The sequence below is a fragment of the Lipophrys pholis genome, assembly GCF_963383615.2.
Source record: "Lipophrys pholis genome assembly, chromosome: 3".
NCBI classification, from domain to species: Eukaryota; Metazoa; Chordata; class Actinopteri; order Blenniiformes; family Blenniidae; genus Lipophrys; species Lipophrys pholis.
This window is the reverse complement of record NC_137627.1, coordinates 34,706,036-34,724,185: the sequence shown is the minus strand read 5'-3', so window position 1 is coordinate 34,724,185 and position 18,150 is coordinate 34,706,036. Positions and strand designations below refer to the sequence as shown.

The 18,150-nt window shown below is 43.2% G+C and overlaps 3 protein-coding genes across 8 annotated transcripts; all 3 read right to left on the bottom strand.

The window, feature by feature from the left end:
• Nucleotides 1-2,720: 2,720 nt before the first annotated feature.
• dynll2a (dynein, light chain, LC8-type 2a) lies at nt 2,721-8,138 on the bottom strand. Of its 3 annotated transcripts, none has more exons than XM_080459359.1 (3): nt 7,958-8,138; nt 7,419-7,569; nt 2,721-4,765 (listed from the first exon to the last, which is right to left on the bottom strand). In XM_080459359.1, the coding sequence occupies exons 2-3, from the start codon at nt 7,548-7,550 to the stop codon at nt 4,628-4,630; spliced, it is 270 nt and encodes an 89-aa protein (XP_080315485.1). In that variant the 5' UTR covers nt 7,551-7,569; nt 7,958-8,138; the 3' UTR covers nt 2,721-4,627. The 3 variants fall into 3 exon arrangements, with proteins under 3 accessions (XP_080315485.1, XP_080315484.1, XP_080315486.1); XM_080459358.1 differs by having other exon boundaries at nt 7,419-7,572; nt 7,958-8,109; XM_080459360.1 differs by having other exon boundaries at nt 7,419-7,595; nt 7,958-7,999.
• A 434-nt stretch (nt 8,139-8,572) lies between these two features.
• srsf1a (serine and arginine rich splicing factor 1a) lies at nt 8,573-12,942 on the bottom strand. 4 transcript variants are annotated; one of them, XR_013935198.1, is made up of 6 exons: nt 12,479-12,942; nt 11,818-11,996; nt 10,445-10,617; nt 9,492-10,269; nt 8,703-9,041; nt 8,573-8,601 (listed from the first exon to the last, which is right to left on the bottom strand). XR_013935198.1 is itself a non-coding variant. In XM_080459355.1 (4 exons), exons 1-4 carry the CDS (start codon nt 12,664-12,666, stop codon nt 10,072-10,074), a joined length of 738 nt encoding a protein of 245 aa, XP_080315481.1. In that variant the 5' UTR covers nt 12,667-12,942; the 3' UTR covers nt 8,573-10,071. The 4 variants fall into 4 exon arrangements, 1 of the variants encoding a protein (XP_080315481.1); XR_013935199.1 differs by having other exon boundaries at nt 8,573-9,041; nt 9,492-9,598; nt 9,935-10,269; nt 12,479-12,921; XR_013935197.1 differs by having other exon boundaries at nt 8,573-9,041.
• A 2,138-nt stretch (nt 12,943-15,080) lies between these two features.
• On the bottom strand, nt 15,081-17,864 carry LOC308107715 (fructose-bisphosphate aldolase C-like; the record flags this gene model as incomplete). The annotated part of the gene is made up of 8 exons (XM_080460201.1): nt 15,081-15,173; nt 15,261-15,460; nt 16,590-16,764; nt 16,873-16,956; nt 17,042-17,202; nt 17,294-17,348; nt 17,454-17,661; nt 17,749-17,864. The coding sequence occupies 8 exons, from the start codon at nt 17,862-17,864 to the stop codon at nt 15,081-15,083; spliced, it is 1,092 nt and encodes a 363-aa protein (XP_080316327.1).
• Nucleotides 17,865-18,150: the final 286 nt, after the last annotated feature.

Here is an 18,150-nt window from a genome sequence, read left to right as displayed (position 1 = left end):
CTAGTGTCTCGTCAGTCCTGGTCCTGATACATAATCTGTGGATTACAGGAGTAACTCCCTGCACCTGAACTGCTGCTGGTTATCGTGAATCATGAGCGGACACCGTCACCACTGACGACTGCAGCCTGTCAGAAAACCCGCCTGCTGTCAGATTCAGGAATGAAATGCTGTTGGACATGTTGCTAATTTTGGCTGCATTTTTTTAATCAATTGCTTTAGTTCATTTTAGAAAATGTCATTGTCTGTAACAAGTAGAAAGACTCGGACACCGTCTATTCTGGTGCCAGTGAAAGACATGAATGTTCAGGAAAGAGATTTACGAGTGGTCACACACACAGAATCAGCAAATACATACGTCTTCCTGACATGTGGAAAGGACGCGACATAGTTTATATTATCAAAGAGCTCCGTATCACTTCCATAGACCATTTTATCTACACAGATCAGCCACAACATTATGACCAGGCGGAGTGAATCAGCCTTATTTCTTTATGATTGCACCTTGTTATTGGGTGGAATATTCCGTTTTCACACTGCTGTAGTGGCCAACGTTCTCGCCTCGTAGGAAGAACATCTCCAGTTTGAGCCTGCAAGTTCTCCCTGCGTTGGGAGATTGTCTTCAGGTGTGTTCTGGGTTTTTCTGTAGTCAGCTGGAAGCAACACATTTCATCCAGGCAGGATCGAAGGAGGCCATGGTTCATGAAGTGTAAGACAGAACTGGACTGTGGAGCAATGAAAAGGAGAACCTTTTAACGTTTATTGAATCCTGTTTGTGCCACGTGATCATTTGTGTGTAGATTGCTTGTCTGCGGTAAAGCGTGGCACAAGGATGTACTGAACAAGACGGGCCAGTGTGATGCTGTGGGAGACGTTGGGTCAACGTGGATCTTGCTTTGGCCCAGCGGTGAGCATCAGCCAGATAAATCTCTAAGGAATTGATTTTACTGGATACAAACGCAGATTGGAGATGTTGACTTCACCTCTCAAGTCTGCCGAATTCCATTCATTCAACGTCTCCAACATGTGCTGGACAAAGGACCTCTTCCATCACAGCCCATCCAATACAGGCTATGTGGTCATAATATTCTGGCTGAATCAAAGGGTGTTATTGGTGATGACTGTTCATGACTTGCTGATAACAGATGAGCTGCCAAATGTCTGGCTGACGGAGCCATACGGGTAAACAGCTCCAACAAGAGTGATGTGGCGGCTCCGTGGTTCGTCCTCTTCCTCTCCGAGTGAAGGTCTCACACACTGGTTGCTATGGACTCTTAACTGTTATTCAAACAGAAGAGACAATAAGCCCACTCTATAGCCTCGCTGCTGCCTTCCAGCTTTAACATCAATAACAAGAGCAATCAGACTTCTGACCTCCGCCGAGGGTCGACATGGACACGGCCAAATGACATATTCCACATCAACTGCCTTCCTTCATTTCTTTAGTTTGGTGTCCCATGATTTTATTTCAGAATTTGAAAGAACACAAGACGATATTGTTACCTTCTTCCACGTTATCATCCGAACGTAGTCGAGGAGTCTGGCTCATTATAGAGTTTCACTGACTGACTGGTGACTCGTGTCTGCTGGTAACAAAACCTGCCTGATTCTGATGTAGCGGTGATGGAGGGAGGAGGGAAGGTGGTTAGTGGAGTTGGATGGAGGGAGGAGGGAAGGTGGTTAGTGGAGTTGGATGGCGGGAGGAGGGAAGGTGGTTAGTTGGGTTGGATGGAGGGAGGAGGGAAGGTGGTTAGTGGAGTTGGATGGAGGGAGGAGGGAAGGTGGTTAGTGGAGTTGGATGGAGGGAGGAGGGAAGGTGGTTAGTTGGGTTGGATGGAGGGAGGAGGGAAGGTGGTTAGTGGAGTTGGATGGAGGGAGGAGGGAAGGTGGTTAGTGGAGTTGGATGGAGGGAGGAGGGAAGGTGGTTAGTGGAGTTGGATGGAGGGAGGAGGGAAGGTGGTTAGTGGAGTTGGATGGAGGAAAGACACTGGTGGTTGAAGAATTGTGGTTGTTTATTCCTCCTTCAGCACACACTAAAAGCACCTGAGCCCAACAGGACAACAACAAACTCCACTTCCCAAAACCAAAACATACTATGACACATTTCCCACAGTGCAGTTATTTAAAGTGACAGGCTAAGCCTGTAAAAATATAAAATATATATATGAAATTATTAATTGTTTTTGATCTGGTTCACCTCCAACATTCAGTGGGTTCTTCCTTTGATCAAAATGAACCTGTGTACCAATTGTCATGAAGTTTTCTTGTTAACAGACATAAATGCAGGTGACTTTATACCCTCCTCAGTGTCATCAAGCTTGAAGATTTAGATTTACTGCAGAACTCGTCTTGCTTCCGTTTTAGAAGTTCGGTCACACGGAACAAAGTTTGATTCTGCGTTGGAAAGAAAATTCAGGTAAACTTGTGGCAGATGGTGCACATGTAAATACAAGTATGAGGTGTGAATATGCAGCCCTGCTTGATTTAATACAAATAAATAAAAATCTTCTGTATACACTACTGTTTGGCTTTATGCCAGGAGTGCCACCTTTATAACGAGTATGCATTTGTAGGATGAGCAGCAGAGACGAGTAAGAGGAATGTGCCCACGGAATTTGTGAAAAGTTTCCTCATTCTGCTTTTTTCTCAAATTTCACAAACTTCCCCCAAAGACACGAAAAAGCCCTTTAATGATCTGAACCTAAACCCAGAAGCTAGTTAGCTTAGCATAAAGAGACATTTGGCCGAAAACCTTGCCGTTTCCATTTCAACCGATTATTTGGGGAAAGACTTGAACTAAACCAGCAGTTGACACTTTTTTTTTTTTTTTTTTTTAAACTAAAAAGTTGCACAAGTTACCTTAAAAATGCAGGAAAATACAAATGGAAGCCGGAGCAAACCTCGTGTGCTTCGGACTGGAACTATTTACAGTAATCGTGTGTTTTTCCAACAGAACTAGTCAGTTTTGAGAAACGACAAAACAACAACAGTGTAATAAGTCAACAATTAATCTTTATTTAATCGGGTTTATACGATTTTGGTTCTGTAGCAACCTACTCTGAATATCTCTAATGAAGTGCAATTGTACTCAAGCCGGTTACAGTTGAGAGCAATGACAGGCACACGTTTTGTGCAAATTGAACAGCATTGGAACGGCTCCTACACGTACACAGCAAAAAACATGCCAGAGGAAAACAATACTAAATCTGTTTACATTGACACTAGTGTGGGAAGACACCCCTTGAAAAACAGACTTCAATCCAAGCCAACACTGGAGCGATGCACTCATTTAGCCCATAGATGACACATGGGTGAGAGCAACTGAAAAATGACATTCGGCCTTACGCACAGCGAGAAATGTGTGGCGTCATCCAGCTCCACAGACCAGAACGCCGCAGTCTGCCTTCACATACAACACAACTCAGAATCTAAACGCCAGTGCGTTGCCATTTAACTAATTATGCCAATACGACAAAAAGAAATGTTTAATGTGTGATGAACTAGAAATGAACCTGCTTTAAGAAGTCCCATCTCTCCACATGCTTCACTTTCCTGCAGGTCTGGCAGTACACTGGCAACGCCAACTAAAGGGTGTGTGTGTTGGGAAGGTCGATGCAACTTGAAAGCCAAGGGGGGGGGGGGGGGGGGGGGAGCCACGGTGAAGATGTTCTATATCAAAGACTTTCCTAAAGCTGCTTCACAGCAAATACAGGGACAAGACACACGTTGGCTCAGTTCAATATCTACAAACTCAAAAAGGTGAAAGTTAAACAACACAAATAGTCTCCAAAAGTTAAATAAACCATTGTCATCCTCCTCCAAACATGCAGGAACGCGGGATAATAAAAATTGAAGTGGCTGGGTAGAATTTGGGGGTGGGGGGGATTCCGTTAACCGGGACGTCTACATCTGCAAACCTCATCCCTTCCATCGCCCTTCACAGTGAAAACTTTCAGAAGCGGACAAACGTCAACATCCCTGGAAACGCTCACAACTGGCTTGAGCCAAAATCACATGCGTTTTGGATGGTGGAACATCTTTCTCCAAAAGGAATACACTTTGGTCTGAAACCAAATTTGCAAACAAATACGGTTTTAAATCAACTTCAAAAGTTCCTTTATAAAAAAAAAAAAAAAAAAAGATAGTGAGGATAAAAATGATGATAAACTTATCAACACGGCCTGGAACTTCTCCGCCCCTTCATCCTTCATCCAACCTGTTGAAGTCTGGATGGATTGTTAAAACTGGTGCACGTTATGATTTTGACCAACTAAACCAGTCTCTCAGAACAAGGTCGGGCAATGCCGCTTGTGGAGGAAAGCAGATGCATCACTACATTCTACAGTTTTCCTTTAATCGTACAATCAAGGGCCACATTGAAATCTTTCACAACCTAGAATTTAACAGCATCAACAAAAACTACTTTAGTTGCATTGGGATGGCAACTATCAAAACGTAAACTTACTGTAACATACATATTAAATAGTGTATAGTCCATGCAAATTGCGCACGGCCGGTTTTGCATCGTTATGGTATGTCGTTATTAGTGTATGGGAGACATCAGCCACCAGTGCATTTCCAATTCAGGTTCCAGGGGGCAGAGACCCCCTCAGTACCCGTCAGAAACCCTTCAGCCAGACTTGAAGAGCAGGATGGCCACTTGGCCCAGGTAGAAGTAGATGAAGTGCTTCGTCTCATGGGTGACGTAGCTGCCGAAGTTCCTCCCAACGATGCAGTGCCAGGTGGGGTTGTACTTCTTGTCGAACTCCTGGTGGAAGAAGAAACTCATCAAAATCTAGAACCAATATCCAGAAAGCATATCTTCAGTTTCACATAGAGAGCAGCGTGTGAACAACACGACTGTTCATTGATGAGCTGATCGGTCTTCTTCTTTTGGGTTTAACCGCAGTTTGCATCCATAAAGTTGCACTACTGCCATCTGCTGCTTCTATCTCCATTGTTTCCCACCGCTCTCGTCCCTGATGACTGTTTCCCTCTCAGCAACTTTTTCACCCCCGATGTTTCCCTTCTTCACTTGGTTTCAACCACAGCAGGCATCTGTGAGGTACACTAGCGCCACCTGCTGGTTCCAGCTCATCCATACCATTCCCACTGCTTAAAAATAGAAAGAAAGCTGATTGACCTCATAATTTACTGAAGACCAAAACAGTCGTGAACCCAAAGCGATAACTTTTATGACCAAAGACAATATCAGGAAATAAATAAAATCACAACCACAAATACGAAACCTTTATAGAACACTGCTGATCGATCATTTATTAAATTCTAATGGATCAATTGCAATACCTTTTTCTTGTTGATGCAGAGCTTGTAGTTTACAGCAGGATTACAAATTTGCACACTGATTTGAGCCACTTTCACACCAATTTGTTGGGTTTTTCTCTGTTAAAAGCACCAAGAAATAACTGTTGTTTGTGGTGCTATATAAATATAGTTGAATTGAATAAAGTAATCAAGAGAGAACTTCAGTGATACCAAGCCAGGACATTTGGAAGAGAATTTAAAAAATAAAAAAAAATAAACCATGAGTCTTAGGTACAATAACTTTGCTGAATTTCCCCTCCTAAAAAAAAAAAAAAAAAAAACAACTGCTCCCATAGACTGCTTCATACCAACTATTAAGACTGTACAATATAACAGATATTTTAAATCCGATTCATGCAGGGATTTACCCTTTATTTTATGCACTTTGACCTTTTTTCACTGCAGCTATTTTAATTTTGACATTATTTCTGAGCCAGTGCACAGTATAGGGTGAATCTGAATGATCTACTCAAATCCAAATTTAGTGTTTTTAAAAGATCTTCAACTCTTCGGTAATGCATCTAAACAAGTCTTGTTTCAACTTGACTTAGGCCACATCCACACGAGCCAAAACGATCTTTTCTCCTCCAAGAGGTTCTCAACAGAAACTCTATCCACACGTCTCTGTGATCGCGGCTCAACACGAGGCTTCAGGGCATGTAGTACATAGGCCAGGCCTTTAGGGGCGCTGTGACTGACCAAATACACAGAAGAAGAAACGGAGCACAGAAATTTAGAAGTAGACTCCTGCTCAGAGCCTTCTATATAACTGAGTTCTATGGGTATATGGCCCTGCTCCTCCTCCTCCTCCTACTACCACCACCATCAGTAGCTTCTGCAGCTCCACCTGGAGGACCTAGTCTGTGATTGTTGTGGTTATTAGGTGACATCGCGGACCTCAGTGGGGGGTGATGACATCAGCTTTTTTCCCCACAGATGATCATATTTGCCGTCCACACCTCACAGCCGAGCCAGGGTTTTAGAACTTCCCCACTCTGGGACCCGTGTTAAAAAAAATAAATCTGTTTTCCTTTTTGGAGGCGAGGTGGGCTAGCACAAGGACTTATGAGCTAATTGTGGATAAAACTGTTTTTGTATTCCGTTATTGTTTGGTCGCCCAGCTACACATTCATCACTGTGGTTAGAGCAGGTTATGTTCTCATTGTTACAACAGCATGAGTGAAACGAGCGGCAGCTGATCTCGCCTTTCTGTCTGGTAGAACTTGTTAATGTCGTCAGTTTTAAGTTCTCCAATAAAGTCTCAGGAATTCATTTATTACATCCTTTGCCAATCCTATATGGGCAACTGTTGCTCCACTGAAGCTTATTTTAGATTTGTAGTCTATATTCATACAGCCAATGCAGTGGCAAGTGTCTTAACAGGGGTCATATTATGCAAAATTCACTTTCCAACAGTACTAATCAATTCATACAGTTTTAAAAAGTGTGTTGCTCCAACCAGCCAATCAGGAATCAAACCCTATATAGTGTCATTGAGGGTTTAGCCAATCCCAATCAAGGTAGGCCCTCCCTTTGACTCCTCCCACAATTAGGCAGCTCTGCTCTGGCACATGGCACCATGAGAGGAAGTACTTCCTCCTCTTCCAAAGATGGGCATGTGTGGGCAGAGCCAGTCCAGCACACACAGACACAGCAGATTCTGAATGCAGCTCCTATGATCCAATATTCAAATGAGGAAAATCAAGGAAAGGTTGGTTTTGGGGGCAATAAATGTTGAATACAATGGTTTTGGACCAATGAGACCATGTGAAATTGTTGAAAAGCTGCACAATGACTCCTTTAACAAACTAATGCAGTGTTTGAATCTCCTTTACTCCTGCTTGGAAAAGCTGTTCCACTGACTCCCATGAAGCTCTCTGGCGTCCCTCAGGATAGGAACAAGACACACACGTTTGATTTTGAGCTCCACTTTGGGTGTGTAGTGCAGGAAAGGCTCATCTCTAGGTACAGTGAGGAGCCTTGAGGGGAATCATGAGTAACACAAGCCATCCTGGGTGGTGGAGGAAACATCCAAGCATCTGTCCTTGGATTTTGTGAAGATATCATATGAACCCCCACCTGGTGTCCGCTCTCACCTTCTTGATATAGGCTGCAATGTCCTTCTCTATGTTGTACTTCTCCATGGCCTGGGTGGCACAGTCCACCGCGTCCTGCTGCATGTCCTCCGACATGTCTGCATTCTTGATCACTGCTTTCCTGTCAGTCATGGCTTGAGGAAGAGGATGCCTGCTGAGGAAGGCACGGTCACTGCACTGAAAATCAACACCGCACGTGGTGATGGTGATGAAGAAGATGATGGTGTTAGGCCAGCAAACAGCCACACGCAGGAAATGCACAAGTTAACTGGTGTGTTTGTGTGCAGACACTGAACTAGTCTCTGCTCAGTGAAACTTGATACAGGTGGAGTTAAATTACTTGACCAAATCACTTTGGGATTAAAGCACGAGGGCAGCAGAAACTAAAAAAAAACGCGTGCAGCTGATGGAGGAGATGAGCCCGTCACCCCGTTAAAATGCATTAACTCACACTGTCAAACACCAACCTCAGGAGAAACTCGCATCACAAACGTGCAGACCTGGTTTATTTTATCCACGTAAGAAAATCTACTACTCACCTTTTGTTATTATTTTCAATCGAGCTGCTTGGAAGCGGTTGTTTTCCAGAAATGTGTTTGCTGGATCCGGGTGGGAGGGAAGCTTTAGATGATGCTGCGGCTAATTGCTTTTTGAAGATTTACACAATAAGCATGTAGGCAGGCTGACGGCTGGCTGCGAGCTGCGGACAAGCCCCGCCCCTCTGCTGCAGGACGCGCGCTCCCATTGGCTGGCCGCAGCCTCCTCGTGCGGCGCAAGCGTTTTCCTCCTGCTCCCGTCTGCCCGCATCTTATTTCATCCCACAATGCAACATTCACAGGACTACACACACACACACACACACACACACACACACACACAGGGGCTGAGGAAGCGCAGTGGGCAGCGGGCCACTCAGCTGGACTATCGGCTGATTCATGCGTTCATCTACAACAGCTGAGAGGCTGCACGTGAATATTATAGAGGAAAATCAAGAAATGTCGCCAAAATAAAGAAGTTCTCAGATATTTTGCTGATACATGTGATTGTATAAATCAAAAGATAGCAATATTCTATTCTCATGTTTTGTGCAGGTTTACATTTGTGAATTATTGAAGTTGATCTTGTTTCTTGAAAATAAAAACAAACCATCAATTCATTGTTTGAACGTCTTTTATTGAAAATGCTAAGAGAAAAAAAGTAAGATTAGGCAAAATAAAACATTACAAACTCATCCCAAAATGAAACCCCTCTCCCCAACCTCCCAAATTTTTAATTCCTTCATACCAGGCATCTACGACTCCATCCTTTGATCCAACTTCCTGGTCCTCTGTTTCGTTTTCTTGTAAAATAAAAGCCATTACCACTGAAAAAAAATTAAAAGGAAAAAGTGGTTGGAGGGGGGGCCTAATCAAAAACAAAAACAAAAACAAAAAAAAGAGGAAAAAACAAAAACAAGAAAAAGTTGCTCTGGGACTTCCGTTAATTAGTTCTGAAATCAACTCATTAGAATCCTGGAAATCTGATCCCGTTCCGAGCATCCATCCTTGCCTATCCCTTTCCTAATCGATCCACTCATCCAGCTCCAAGGATTGGGATCCACTGAGTCACTCCTCCAATCAAAACCTTGAAATACCAGGAAGAAAATCAGAGGCAGACTGTTAGAATAAAATGTCAAAATTTTTGGGCCTAATTTTTGTTTTCCATGTAGAGCAGTCACATCAAATCTAAAGAAAAAAAAATGCCACTGAGCACAAAATCTATCAGTCCCTGACATCAAAAAAATACTGAAACCAATGAGGACTGATAAAAGTTAAAAGCAGGATGTTTTTGCAACAAAATAGTGATTCAGATTGAGCTTTTTTCTTTTTTTTTAAACATTTGACAGCAAAGGTGTTACACTTACATCACAACACTTGATCTAGGACTGCTTATTCTGTCAGACCAGAGTAGCATGTTAAAACTGGATAGATATATATATATATAAAACAAAGTACAGCACATGTGGCTTTGGTAAATGACATGCATGACATGGCAACCGATCAAAACATTCAATTTATGGAATATGAAGCATACCATTGCCTCGACCTGATTGCTCCTAGATGTCCTATCCTGACCATACAAATGAAATGTGCTCCACAATGGTTTTATTCCAAATCACTTTAATCCTTCTCTTCAGATGTCTAAAGGAAGACACAAGGGTAAAATACAGTTAAGCATCGGGCTCCCCATCCAAACAGCCCACCCCAAATATCCAATGAGAGAAGCTATTAAAAAAAACAATTAAATTTTCTGTACTTGCAAAAACATTGAGTGCAGCTTCTAACAGCTCAACATTTTTGAAGTTCAACACAGCACAAGTTCTAATGTTGCAAAAACTGAAAGGACAGACAGAAGGGGAGAGAGAGCGAGAGAGCGAGAGAAAAAAACAAAAAGGACAAAGCTGCTAGAAAGGGAGAAGGAAAGGGAGAGAAGGGGGAACAAGAGAGAGAGAGAGGGTGGGGGGTACATCTACATACCGTGATCAGCCACAAGGACATTAGGACAAGAAATGCAAAAATTAAAACTCAATAGCTGACATCTGGAGGAACTCATAAAAGGTAAAAACAGGAGGGGGGGTACATCAAAAGGGCAAAAACATTGGTGATAGAAAGGTTTAGGAACGGGAGCGAGAGCGGCTGTGACGAGGCGAGTAGTGGGGCGATCCTCTGCCGCGACCACGGGAATTGCTGCGACTGCGGCTGGCGCTGCGACTGCGGCTCCTGCTCCGGCTGCCACGGCTGCGGGAGCGGGATCTTCCATAACTCGGGCTGCGGGGACCATCTAATTTCACACGAACGTAAGCAGTCTCTCCCTGGCGGACACAAGAGAACTTGACATTGAAAAGACAACACTCCTACCTGCGGTGGAAATACCAAAGACTGGAGAGGAGGGCCGGGGTTATGTGTTCAGGACATGTCGCCCCAGTACTCACCTCCACACAGCAAAGAAACATTATCCATGAGAGGCAATCAAAGCGGCACACATACCTCGTGCGAGCGGAATTTGGTGTTGTCCAGCTTTCGAACAGCATAGGTCATGTCTTCTTTGCGCACAAACTCTACAACTCCGGTTCCGTCTCTGTAAACGTCGGCATAGCAGACGTCGCCGGCCTCACGCATGTGGTCCTTCAGGTCCTGCCAGCTGCCACTTTGAGGAAGCCCTGCGAGACACCACCGGGTGTTTTAGGAGACGCACAGGGATCTTTCAGCAGTGTTCACATGCATCAGATCTAGTGATTTTGCCATTTAGACTGATTATTGTCAGTTTCTCCCAGAGGAATACTTGGTTTAAGAGCAATAAGATTTTAAACATTCTGAAAGGAGATTTTTTTGTTTTTCTTATATATATATTTTGGCACCAAAACCAATTTATTAATGAATTTAAAACTACTAAATCCTCGAGTCTTATCTGCAGGACCACATTTTAGTGTTACAGTTTGTACTACTTGGTTTTATTCAACCCATCTTTCCTTATTATCAATTGCTTTACTTTAATTTGGTCTATTTTACCAGGCAAATTATCCACTGTTATTCTGTCCTTATCAAAGAGCTTTATCAACTCCTATTGACCATAGAAATAAAGCTGTCCTGGTATTACTGCTGGTAATGTTGTGATGTTGACTGAGAATGCACTCAATCATTTACTACATCCTGTTTACATTTTAGCACTGAAGGAATGCACCTGCCATCGGACAGGACGACAAAGGTGAACAAGCCTTAGAGGTTTGTATTGTTCTTTCATGGTAATGAACACAGTCCTGTGTCACTGTCCATTTTGTATGATATAAAAAGCTACTTAACAACTTCATAAGTTAGATGGATAAGAAGCTACGATAGCTTTATTATAGAACTTAAACAACCATTTTGAGGGTTTTAGTCTTTGGTAAGTTGAAATTCTCTGGTTTCGGACATGAGTTAACTTCATTTTTACTGTGAGAAAGATTATTATTTGGGTTCCAACACCAAGGGTAAAACAAACCGGTGACTCTGAGAAAATGAATGAATTAAGCCAACTTTTTTTCAGCAGCAAGTTGTGATTTAAAGAATAATTACTCTTTTCCGAATGTCGATATTTGGACAACTTTCGTGCACATGAGATGAAGAACATGGCAAAAACGTTTCCTCCAACTTAGCATCTTTCAGATGATGTTATATTTTCGTAGTGACACACAAGTAGACTGTGTGTTTCCATCAGGTACAAGGAAGCAAGGTCACTTAAGTTCACCAGGGGGTAAATCAACATTAACTCAGCTCCCAATTTAGACGCACAACAGTCCTTCCGACAGCCGTGCACAAAGATAGCTGGCCATAATGTCCATAGCAGATGAATGAGTCACTATCTAACTTGTGAGCATGCTTACCCGACACAACGACCCTGTACTCGGAGCGTCTGGACGGCGGCCCGTATCTTCCTCTGGGCGCCCCGCCGATCCCACTGAAGCCGCCTCTGGAGCCCCTGCCGCTCCGGGGAAACTCCACACGCAGTCTGTAGCCGTCATAGTCATAACCATCACGTCCATAGACCGCATCGTCGGCGTCCCTGATGGGAAACGTATTGCACTTTAGACTTGTATTAGAAGATAAACAAGACAGAGAAAGTGCGCCCACGGACGGGGGTCAGCCATGTTAGCTGAGCTCGCTCTATCTCATCACTCTGCTGATCTGTCAGTGCAAATATGCACGCAAATTAACTGGTTTGGTTTCGAGACACATGTGGGTGTGTGCGAAGGTTGGTACCAACTAGACTAAAAGCAGAATGAGGCATGAAGTTTCACGTGCGAACGATGCTCGTGTTTACAACAAGCACAACACTTACGGCTCAGCGCGCGAGAGGCACGGGCGCGTCTATGTCATCACGAAACGCAGTAAAACGTCTATTTAGAAGACGTTTGGAGATGAGGTATCAAACAAAGCATGGCTCATGCTTCCTCGGAGAACAACGCTCAGAAAGGAGTCAGGTTAGCGACACAATGGAGAGCTGCTCCGGGCCTAGCGTACTACTGCAAGCCGCGAGCTGCTCACCTCGGGTCCTCGAACTCAATGAAGGCGAAAGGCGGGCCTCCTCTCCGGTTCTTCAGGTCGATGTCTCGGATGGTGCCGTATTTGTAGAAAACATCTTCCACGTCTTTGGTGCGGATGTCGGGGGGCAGGTTTCCCACGTAGATTCGGCAGTCGTTGTTCCCCGCGGGGCCTCGCACGACACCCGACATCGCTGCTAACTCGGAGCTAGCGCCTCTTGTTTTGTGCGCGAGCGATCGTGAAACGGCGGCAGCGGGATTGCACGCTGCGAGCGGCTGCAGATTTTCGTAGGAAAAAAAGAGCAAAAAGCGAGCGAAAACGCGTCGGTTTACACTCCGGTGTGGAGGGTTAGTGGCTTAATAAAGGGGTGGACAATACCCACAGCGCGGCGCCGTTACGCTCCGGTTTTAGCTGCGCGACCCGCGCTAAACGTCCGAGGCGTTCATGAATCTGGGAACACCGCAGCCGGGCCCGATGCGCCCGCCGCGTAAACTAGTGCGCACACATGGGCGCGAGTCAAATTCCACTAGCTGATAACAATCTGATTATTTTTTCTCAAGTAATTTCAAGACACGCACCTAAACCGACTATAAATGTTAATTCATTTTGTATGGGTTTATACAGTCTATGGAGAAAATCGTTAGTATATAACGGCATCATTATTATCTTCACCAGTGAAAGTTGGGGCGGAAGGTTATGTTTTTTTTGTCAGCATGTATTTATTAATTCAATTCAATTCAATTCAACTCAACTTTATTTATATAGCACCAAATACAACACAGTCATTACCTTCGCCAACGAAGTTGCCCGAGAAGGTTATGTGTTCATGCGTTTGTTTGTTTGTTTATTTATTTATTTATTTATTTATTTGTTTGTTTATTTATTTATTTATTTGTTTGTTTATTTAACTAACTTTTTGCAATAAACTATTAACTCGAATTGCATGCCATTTTCAGGGATGATTTGTCATCATCCAAGGACCAATCGATAAGGTTTTGGGATATTAATGGCTAACAGTTTCTGGATAAATCCCCAGAACCTGAAAAAAAAAGTCCCATCCAAAGCTAACTGCCTATCTATCTATCTATCTATCTATCTATCTATCTATCTATCTATCTATCTATTGCAGGAAAGTGAATACATGAATTTATCTTGCTTTTACCAAACTTGATATATGTAAAACCTGTTTCAAGCTTATCCAAATGCTTGTATGTGACTATTCAGTTTATGTGATGAAGTTTGTGACTTTTTGTGAGGTTCCCAACATCGTCCAACCTCATCTGAAACAGATTTAGAAGAATCTCTCTTACTGTGATTTTTATTAAATATATATCAACAGTGAGTGTGTACTTTATGACAAATGTGAAAAATAAAAGTTGAGGGTGATTTTCCAGAAATGTGAAGCAGCTAAACACAAATCGTTAAAAAAAAAAAAAAAGGATCTGCAATGCAAACCTACAGCTGAGGAAATATCCAGAACGCGTGAATGTACAAATGTTTCGACAGTCTATTGGAAAATTCATGCGTTGGAAAGGCGCTTGACCCCAAATCTATGTGTTTTATCATTATTAATAAAAAATTTGAAGTTACTTCCTTTAGGTTCATTGTCTACATGGTGATTTGTACTGTGAGTCAAGATTATTGAAGTAAGATATTGCATTTAAAAAGAAAATAATGAATAGTTATCCAAACTGAGCAGTTTGGATAACTATTCATTATTTTCTTTTGCAAAAAGGTACAAAAAGGTTGGTGAAGGTTTTTTTTGACTCAGGGTAAGGGTTCAAACTTGAAAATGAGATTGTTCTTGTTCTTATGATGATGAGAATGAGGAAAGAAATACTCTGAAGTGTTGACTGAAAAAGATAGTGATACTTAGCTAACATCTTGGAAAAGAAATCCATAAATCCTCATTCACAAAAATAACAGAATCATCATTTTGTTTACTTTTATTGCTTAAATGCATCCATAAATACAAGTTCATCAGACTAGTACAGAGAATGTTAACACACATTACATGTTGTACTTAACTTTTATGTCTGGAAACTGCGAATTCTCATCAGATTTCAACTAATTCTCATGCATTATTAATATTTGTGCATGTTTCTTACTGCATATATACTAAAACCACACTAAACAAATGCAGTCCCACTCACAGGAGCTCACAGGGGAACTGAATCATGTGCACTAAACATTCACAAACTCTTACGACTTATCTGATGGCACTCGACAAAAAACAAAGCCGTTGCTTTACAGTTAAGATCCAAAGTTACTCGCAAGGCATTGATACTGAAGAAGGTGAAACTAAGTGCAGGGACGTGAAACTGAGTACAGTATTTTCATATTTCAGTCACTACTCCCACAGGGACACACTGTACATCCATAGTAACACACCGAAAGCAAACAGCTTCTGTTACATGCTTTAGAAACACCCAAGGCCATGTGCTGATTGTCCTCATTTGTGACGGTGGATAAAAAAACATGCTGTCAGTTGTTTGTGTTACATCATCATGTGCGAGTTTATGCTGATATCGTCTACCTATAACACACAGCGCCTCAGTGAAACATTAAAATGACGGCTTGTTCAAAATGGGACTTCTTATTCTGCTCAGTAGGCGTGACAGGAGCCGTAGATGCGCTGTCCAGCGTCGCCGTAATTATCACCCCCGCTATACTTACCCTGACAGGCCAGACTGTTCACCTGAGGACAGAGCACAGAACACATACTCATTCATTCTTTCCTTTCCTTTTTTTTTTTTAATATCCATTTAGCAGGGCCTAAAGATACCTCTGCTCTCTTGATGAACTGCTCTGTGGCAGCTTTCTCGTTCTCCTTGTGTCCTCTCCAGGCCCTCAGGGCGGACGCCTGCAGGGCCCGGCCAAACGAGAAGGTCAGGGTCCAGGGTTTCGGCAGGGGGCAGTTGTTGATGGCGTTCAGGTGGATGGAGGCCTCTTCTTCACTCTGGCCCCCGGAGAGGAAAGCCACTCCTGTGGGAGGCAGACCAACATGCAGCGGAGGAAGTTTCATGTCGCCATTAAAGGAGAGAATGAATAGAAATGCATCTCAAGAGCAGCGAGACACCACTTGTACACACTGTACTCACCACATCTTGAATATTATTCTCTCAGTTTTATCCCCCAAAAGAAGTTCTGTTCTATATACTGTCCCCTACTGTGTTCAGGTGATCGTAATTTACTTAAATATTTACTTCTAGAAACTTTTCTCATTCACGTCTCACATTTAAAGACAAATAATCAAACTTTTCACAACTTATTTTCAAATAAACTTTAATTCAAAAAAATGTCATCAGTGGATCTGTCTCTATACATTAAGACTGAATAGATAAAACAATGAATTAATCTCAGTCACAAAATAATAGCTGTAATTAAAATAACAGTGAGGATATCTAAACAGTGAAAATATTTATGACAATGAATTATATTTCTGTTTAAAATGAATCTAAACATTATTTACTTTGATTAAGCATCTTTGCATATAAAAGTAATTTAAAAAACAACAGCTTGTCATGATAGTCACAAAGAATCTGATCACATACAAATAAATAGCCAGTATGTCAGTTTGTATTGACATATTGTCAAATATCACATAATGATGCTGGACTGTGGTACTCATCCAATACATCGTGGTCATATTTTGAAGCCATAAAATATAAAACTGGTGATGTTGAAGTCTGTTTACATGTGCAGCTATTTTATTTTTCCCATTTTAAAAATTGCTTGAGCAAAGAAAAGGAAACACACATATAAATGCAATGTAAGAGTTAGAAGGACAAAAACAATGTGAAAGGAGAGAGAGAGGGATTTGAACCGGAGAGAAAAGGTGATGACTGAATGTTTTGTCTGAGAGATGGAGGAGTAATAAAGCCTGAAAGTGAAGAGCAGCAAACCCATGAGTAGATTCAGAGTATCAGCATGTTTAATAAATACTGTCATATTCAAGAGAAAGGTTTGCAGTTATCAGCTTATTGTTCCAGAGCATCTTTCTACTTTTACTCTTCTCCTGACCTGTTTCAAATTCTTTTTCACATCTAGAGGAATCAGACCCTCCATTTTCTCTTGTTTCTGACTTTTGCAGTTGAGCAGTGGTGCGACGTACCCGTGACAGCTGGGGGGACGGTGCGGCGTAGGGCGGTGAGGGTCGCCATGGCAACCTCCTCCGGGCTGTACTTGGTGGGGCAGCTGTGTCCAGGAGTGACCATGTTGGGTTTGAGGAGCGTGCCCTCCAGGTACACGTGGTGGTCCGACATCGCCTTGTACACAGCGGCCAGAACCTGCGACACAGCGACCACATCAGACAAAGCATCCGTCCCACCTCGAACTCTTTTCTCCACAGGGTCACACATCAGGCAGGTACAACGTGCAGACGAAGTTTACTCTACCTTCTCCGTCACGTACTGGCTGCGTTTCAGGTCGTGGTCGCCGTCGGGCAAAATCTCCGGTTCTATGACGGGCACGATGCCATGCTGGCCAAATAACGAGGGATTATCAAACAGTTTCGCAATCTCAATATTTACAGACAAGCCTTCGTCCCTCATTATTACCGCTGACCTGCTGGCAGATGCTTGAATAGCGCGCGAGCACGCTGGCATTTTCCGTGATCGCCAGTTTGGAAGGGTTGACGTCGCTGAGTTTGAGCACACAGCGCCACTTTGCAAAGACAGCGCCGTCCTTTTTGTACTGAGCACAGCGCTCCGACAGCCCGTCCAGACCTTCAAAGAAAAGTTGGCAGATGAGATGCGATTGATTTTCTTTACTGGTCAAACGGTTCCTGCCAGGAGTTGGTCCAGTGTTTTGTCTGACCCTGTGAGGTCGTTTCTCCACAAGTTCCTGCCAGAGGGACGACGCCTTTGTCCACCTGAGGAACAACAGACAATTATTCTAATACGTATTTCAGAAATTTTACTTTTCTTGTTGAAACATGTTGGTTTCATGCAGTACAACTAGTTCTGACGTGTCCAACCTTGACTCCCACCAGGATTCCTCGGTCCCTGATCATTTTGACAAACGGGACGCCGTTGTCGGAGTGTTGGTACAGCGTCTCGTGGAAGAAGATGACCCCTCCGATGCAGCTGTTGATACGATCGTCCGCACTGAAGAGGATCTGCCGATACTGCCTCCGGTTCTCCTCCGTGTTCTCCACTCCCACCTGGGCCAGCCTCTTGGCCATGCTGCCTGCAGTTCAACACCAAATGTCACTCTTTGCGCTGGATTGGTTTTTGGGTTTTTTTCTGCACACAGAAAATAAAGAGTGGTACAGACCGACAGACTCGTCTGCAGCCAGGATGCCCTTCCCAGGAGAGACGATGCGTAGAGCGGTCTCATGCAGCTCCCTCTTCTGAGCTTCAGAGAGCGACAGGAACTGGTGCGTCATGCTGAGAGAGTCCAAACAGGCCTGAGAGGAGACGAGAACACAGAGAGTCTAAACAGGCATGAAGTTCAGTCAAAAGTTAAATGATCTTTGGCCTTTTTCTCCGTCTCTGCCTACTTTAGTAGACAAACGATCCTCATGGTATTTTCTCGATGAGAAACTAATCCCCTGAATTGACAACAGGTCTAACATTTATTCTTTAGAGTATCGGGTGAAGAGGATCCTGCAATAAAGTCGGGCTGGAAAAGATTCGGCTTGAAAAGTGATGAGAGAACTCAGGTCAGTCTAA

Coding starts and splice junctions, on each gene's coding strand:
- dynll2a (XM_080459359.1), bottom strand. CDS start 7,550: ATGACTGACAGGAAAGCAGTGATCAAGAATGCAGACATGTCGGAGGAC. Junction 4,766..7,418: donor TTGCAGCCTATATCAAGAAG/GTGAGAGCGGAC, acceptor TTCTTCCACCAG/GAGTTCGACAAGAAGTACAA.
- srsf1a (XM_080459355.1), bottom strand. CDS start 12,666: ATGTCGGGTGTCGTGCGAGGCCCCGCGGGGAACAACGACTGCCGAATC. Junction 11,997..12,478: donor ATTGAGTTCGAGGACCCGAG/GTGAGCAGCTCG, acceptor GTTTCCCATCAG/GGACGCCGACGATGCGGTCT. Junction 10,270..10,444: donor CCAAATTCCGCTCGCACGAG/GTATGTGTGCCG, acceptor TGTGTCCGCCAG/GGAGAGACTGCTTACGTTCG.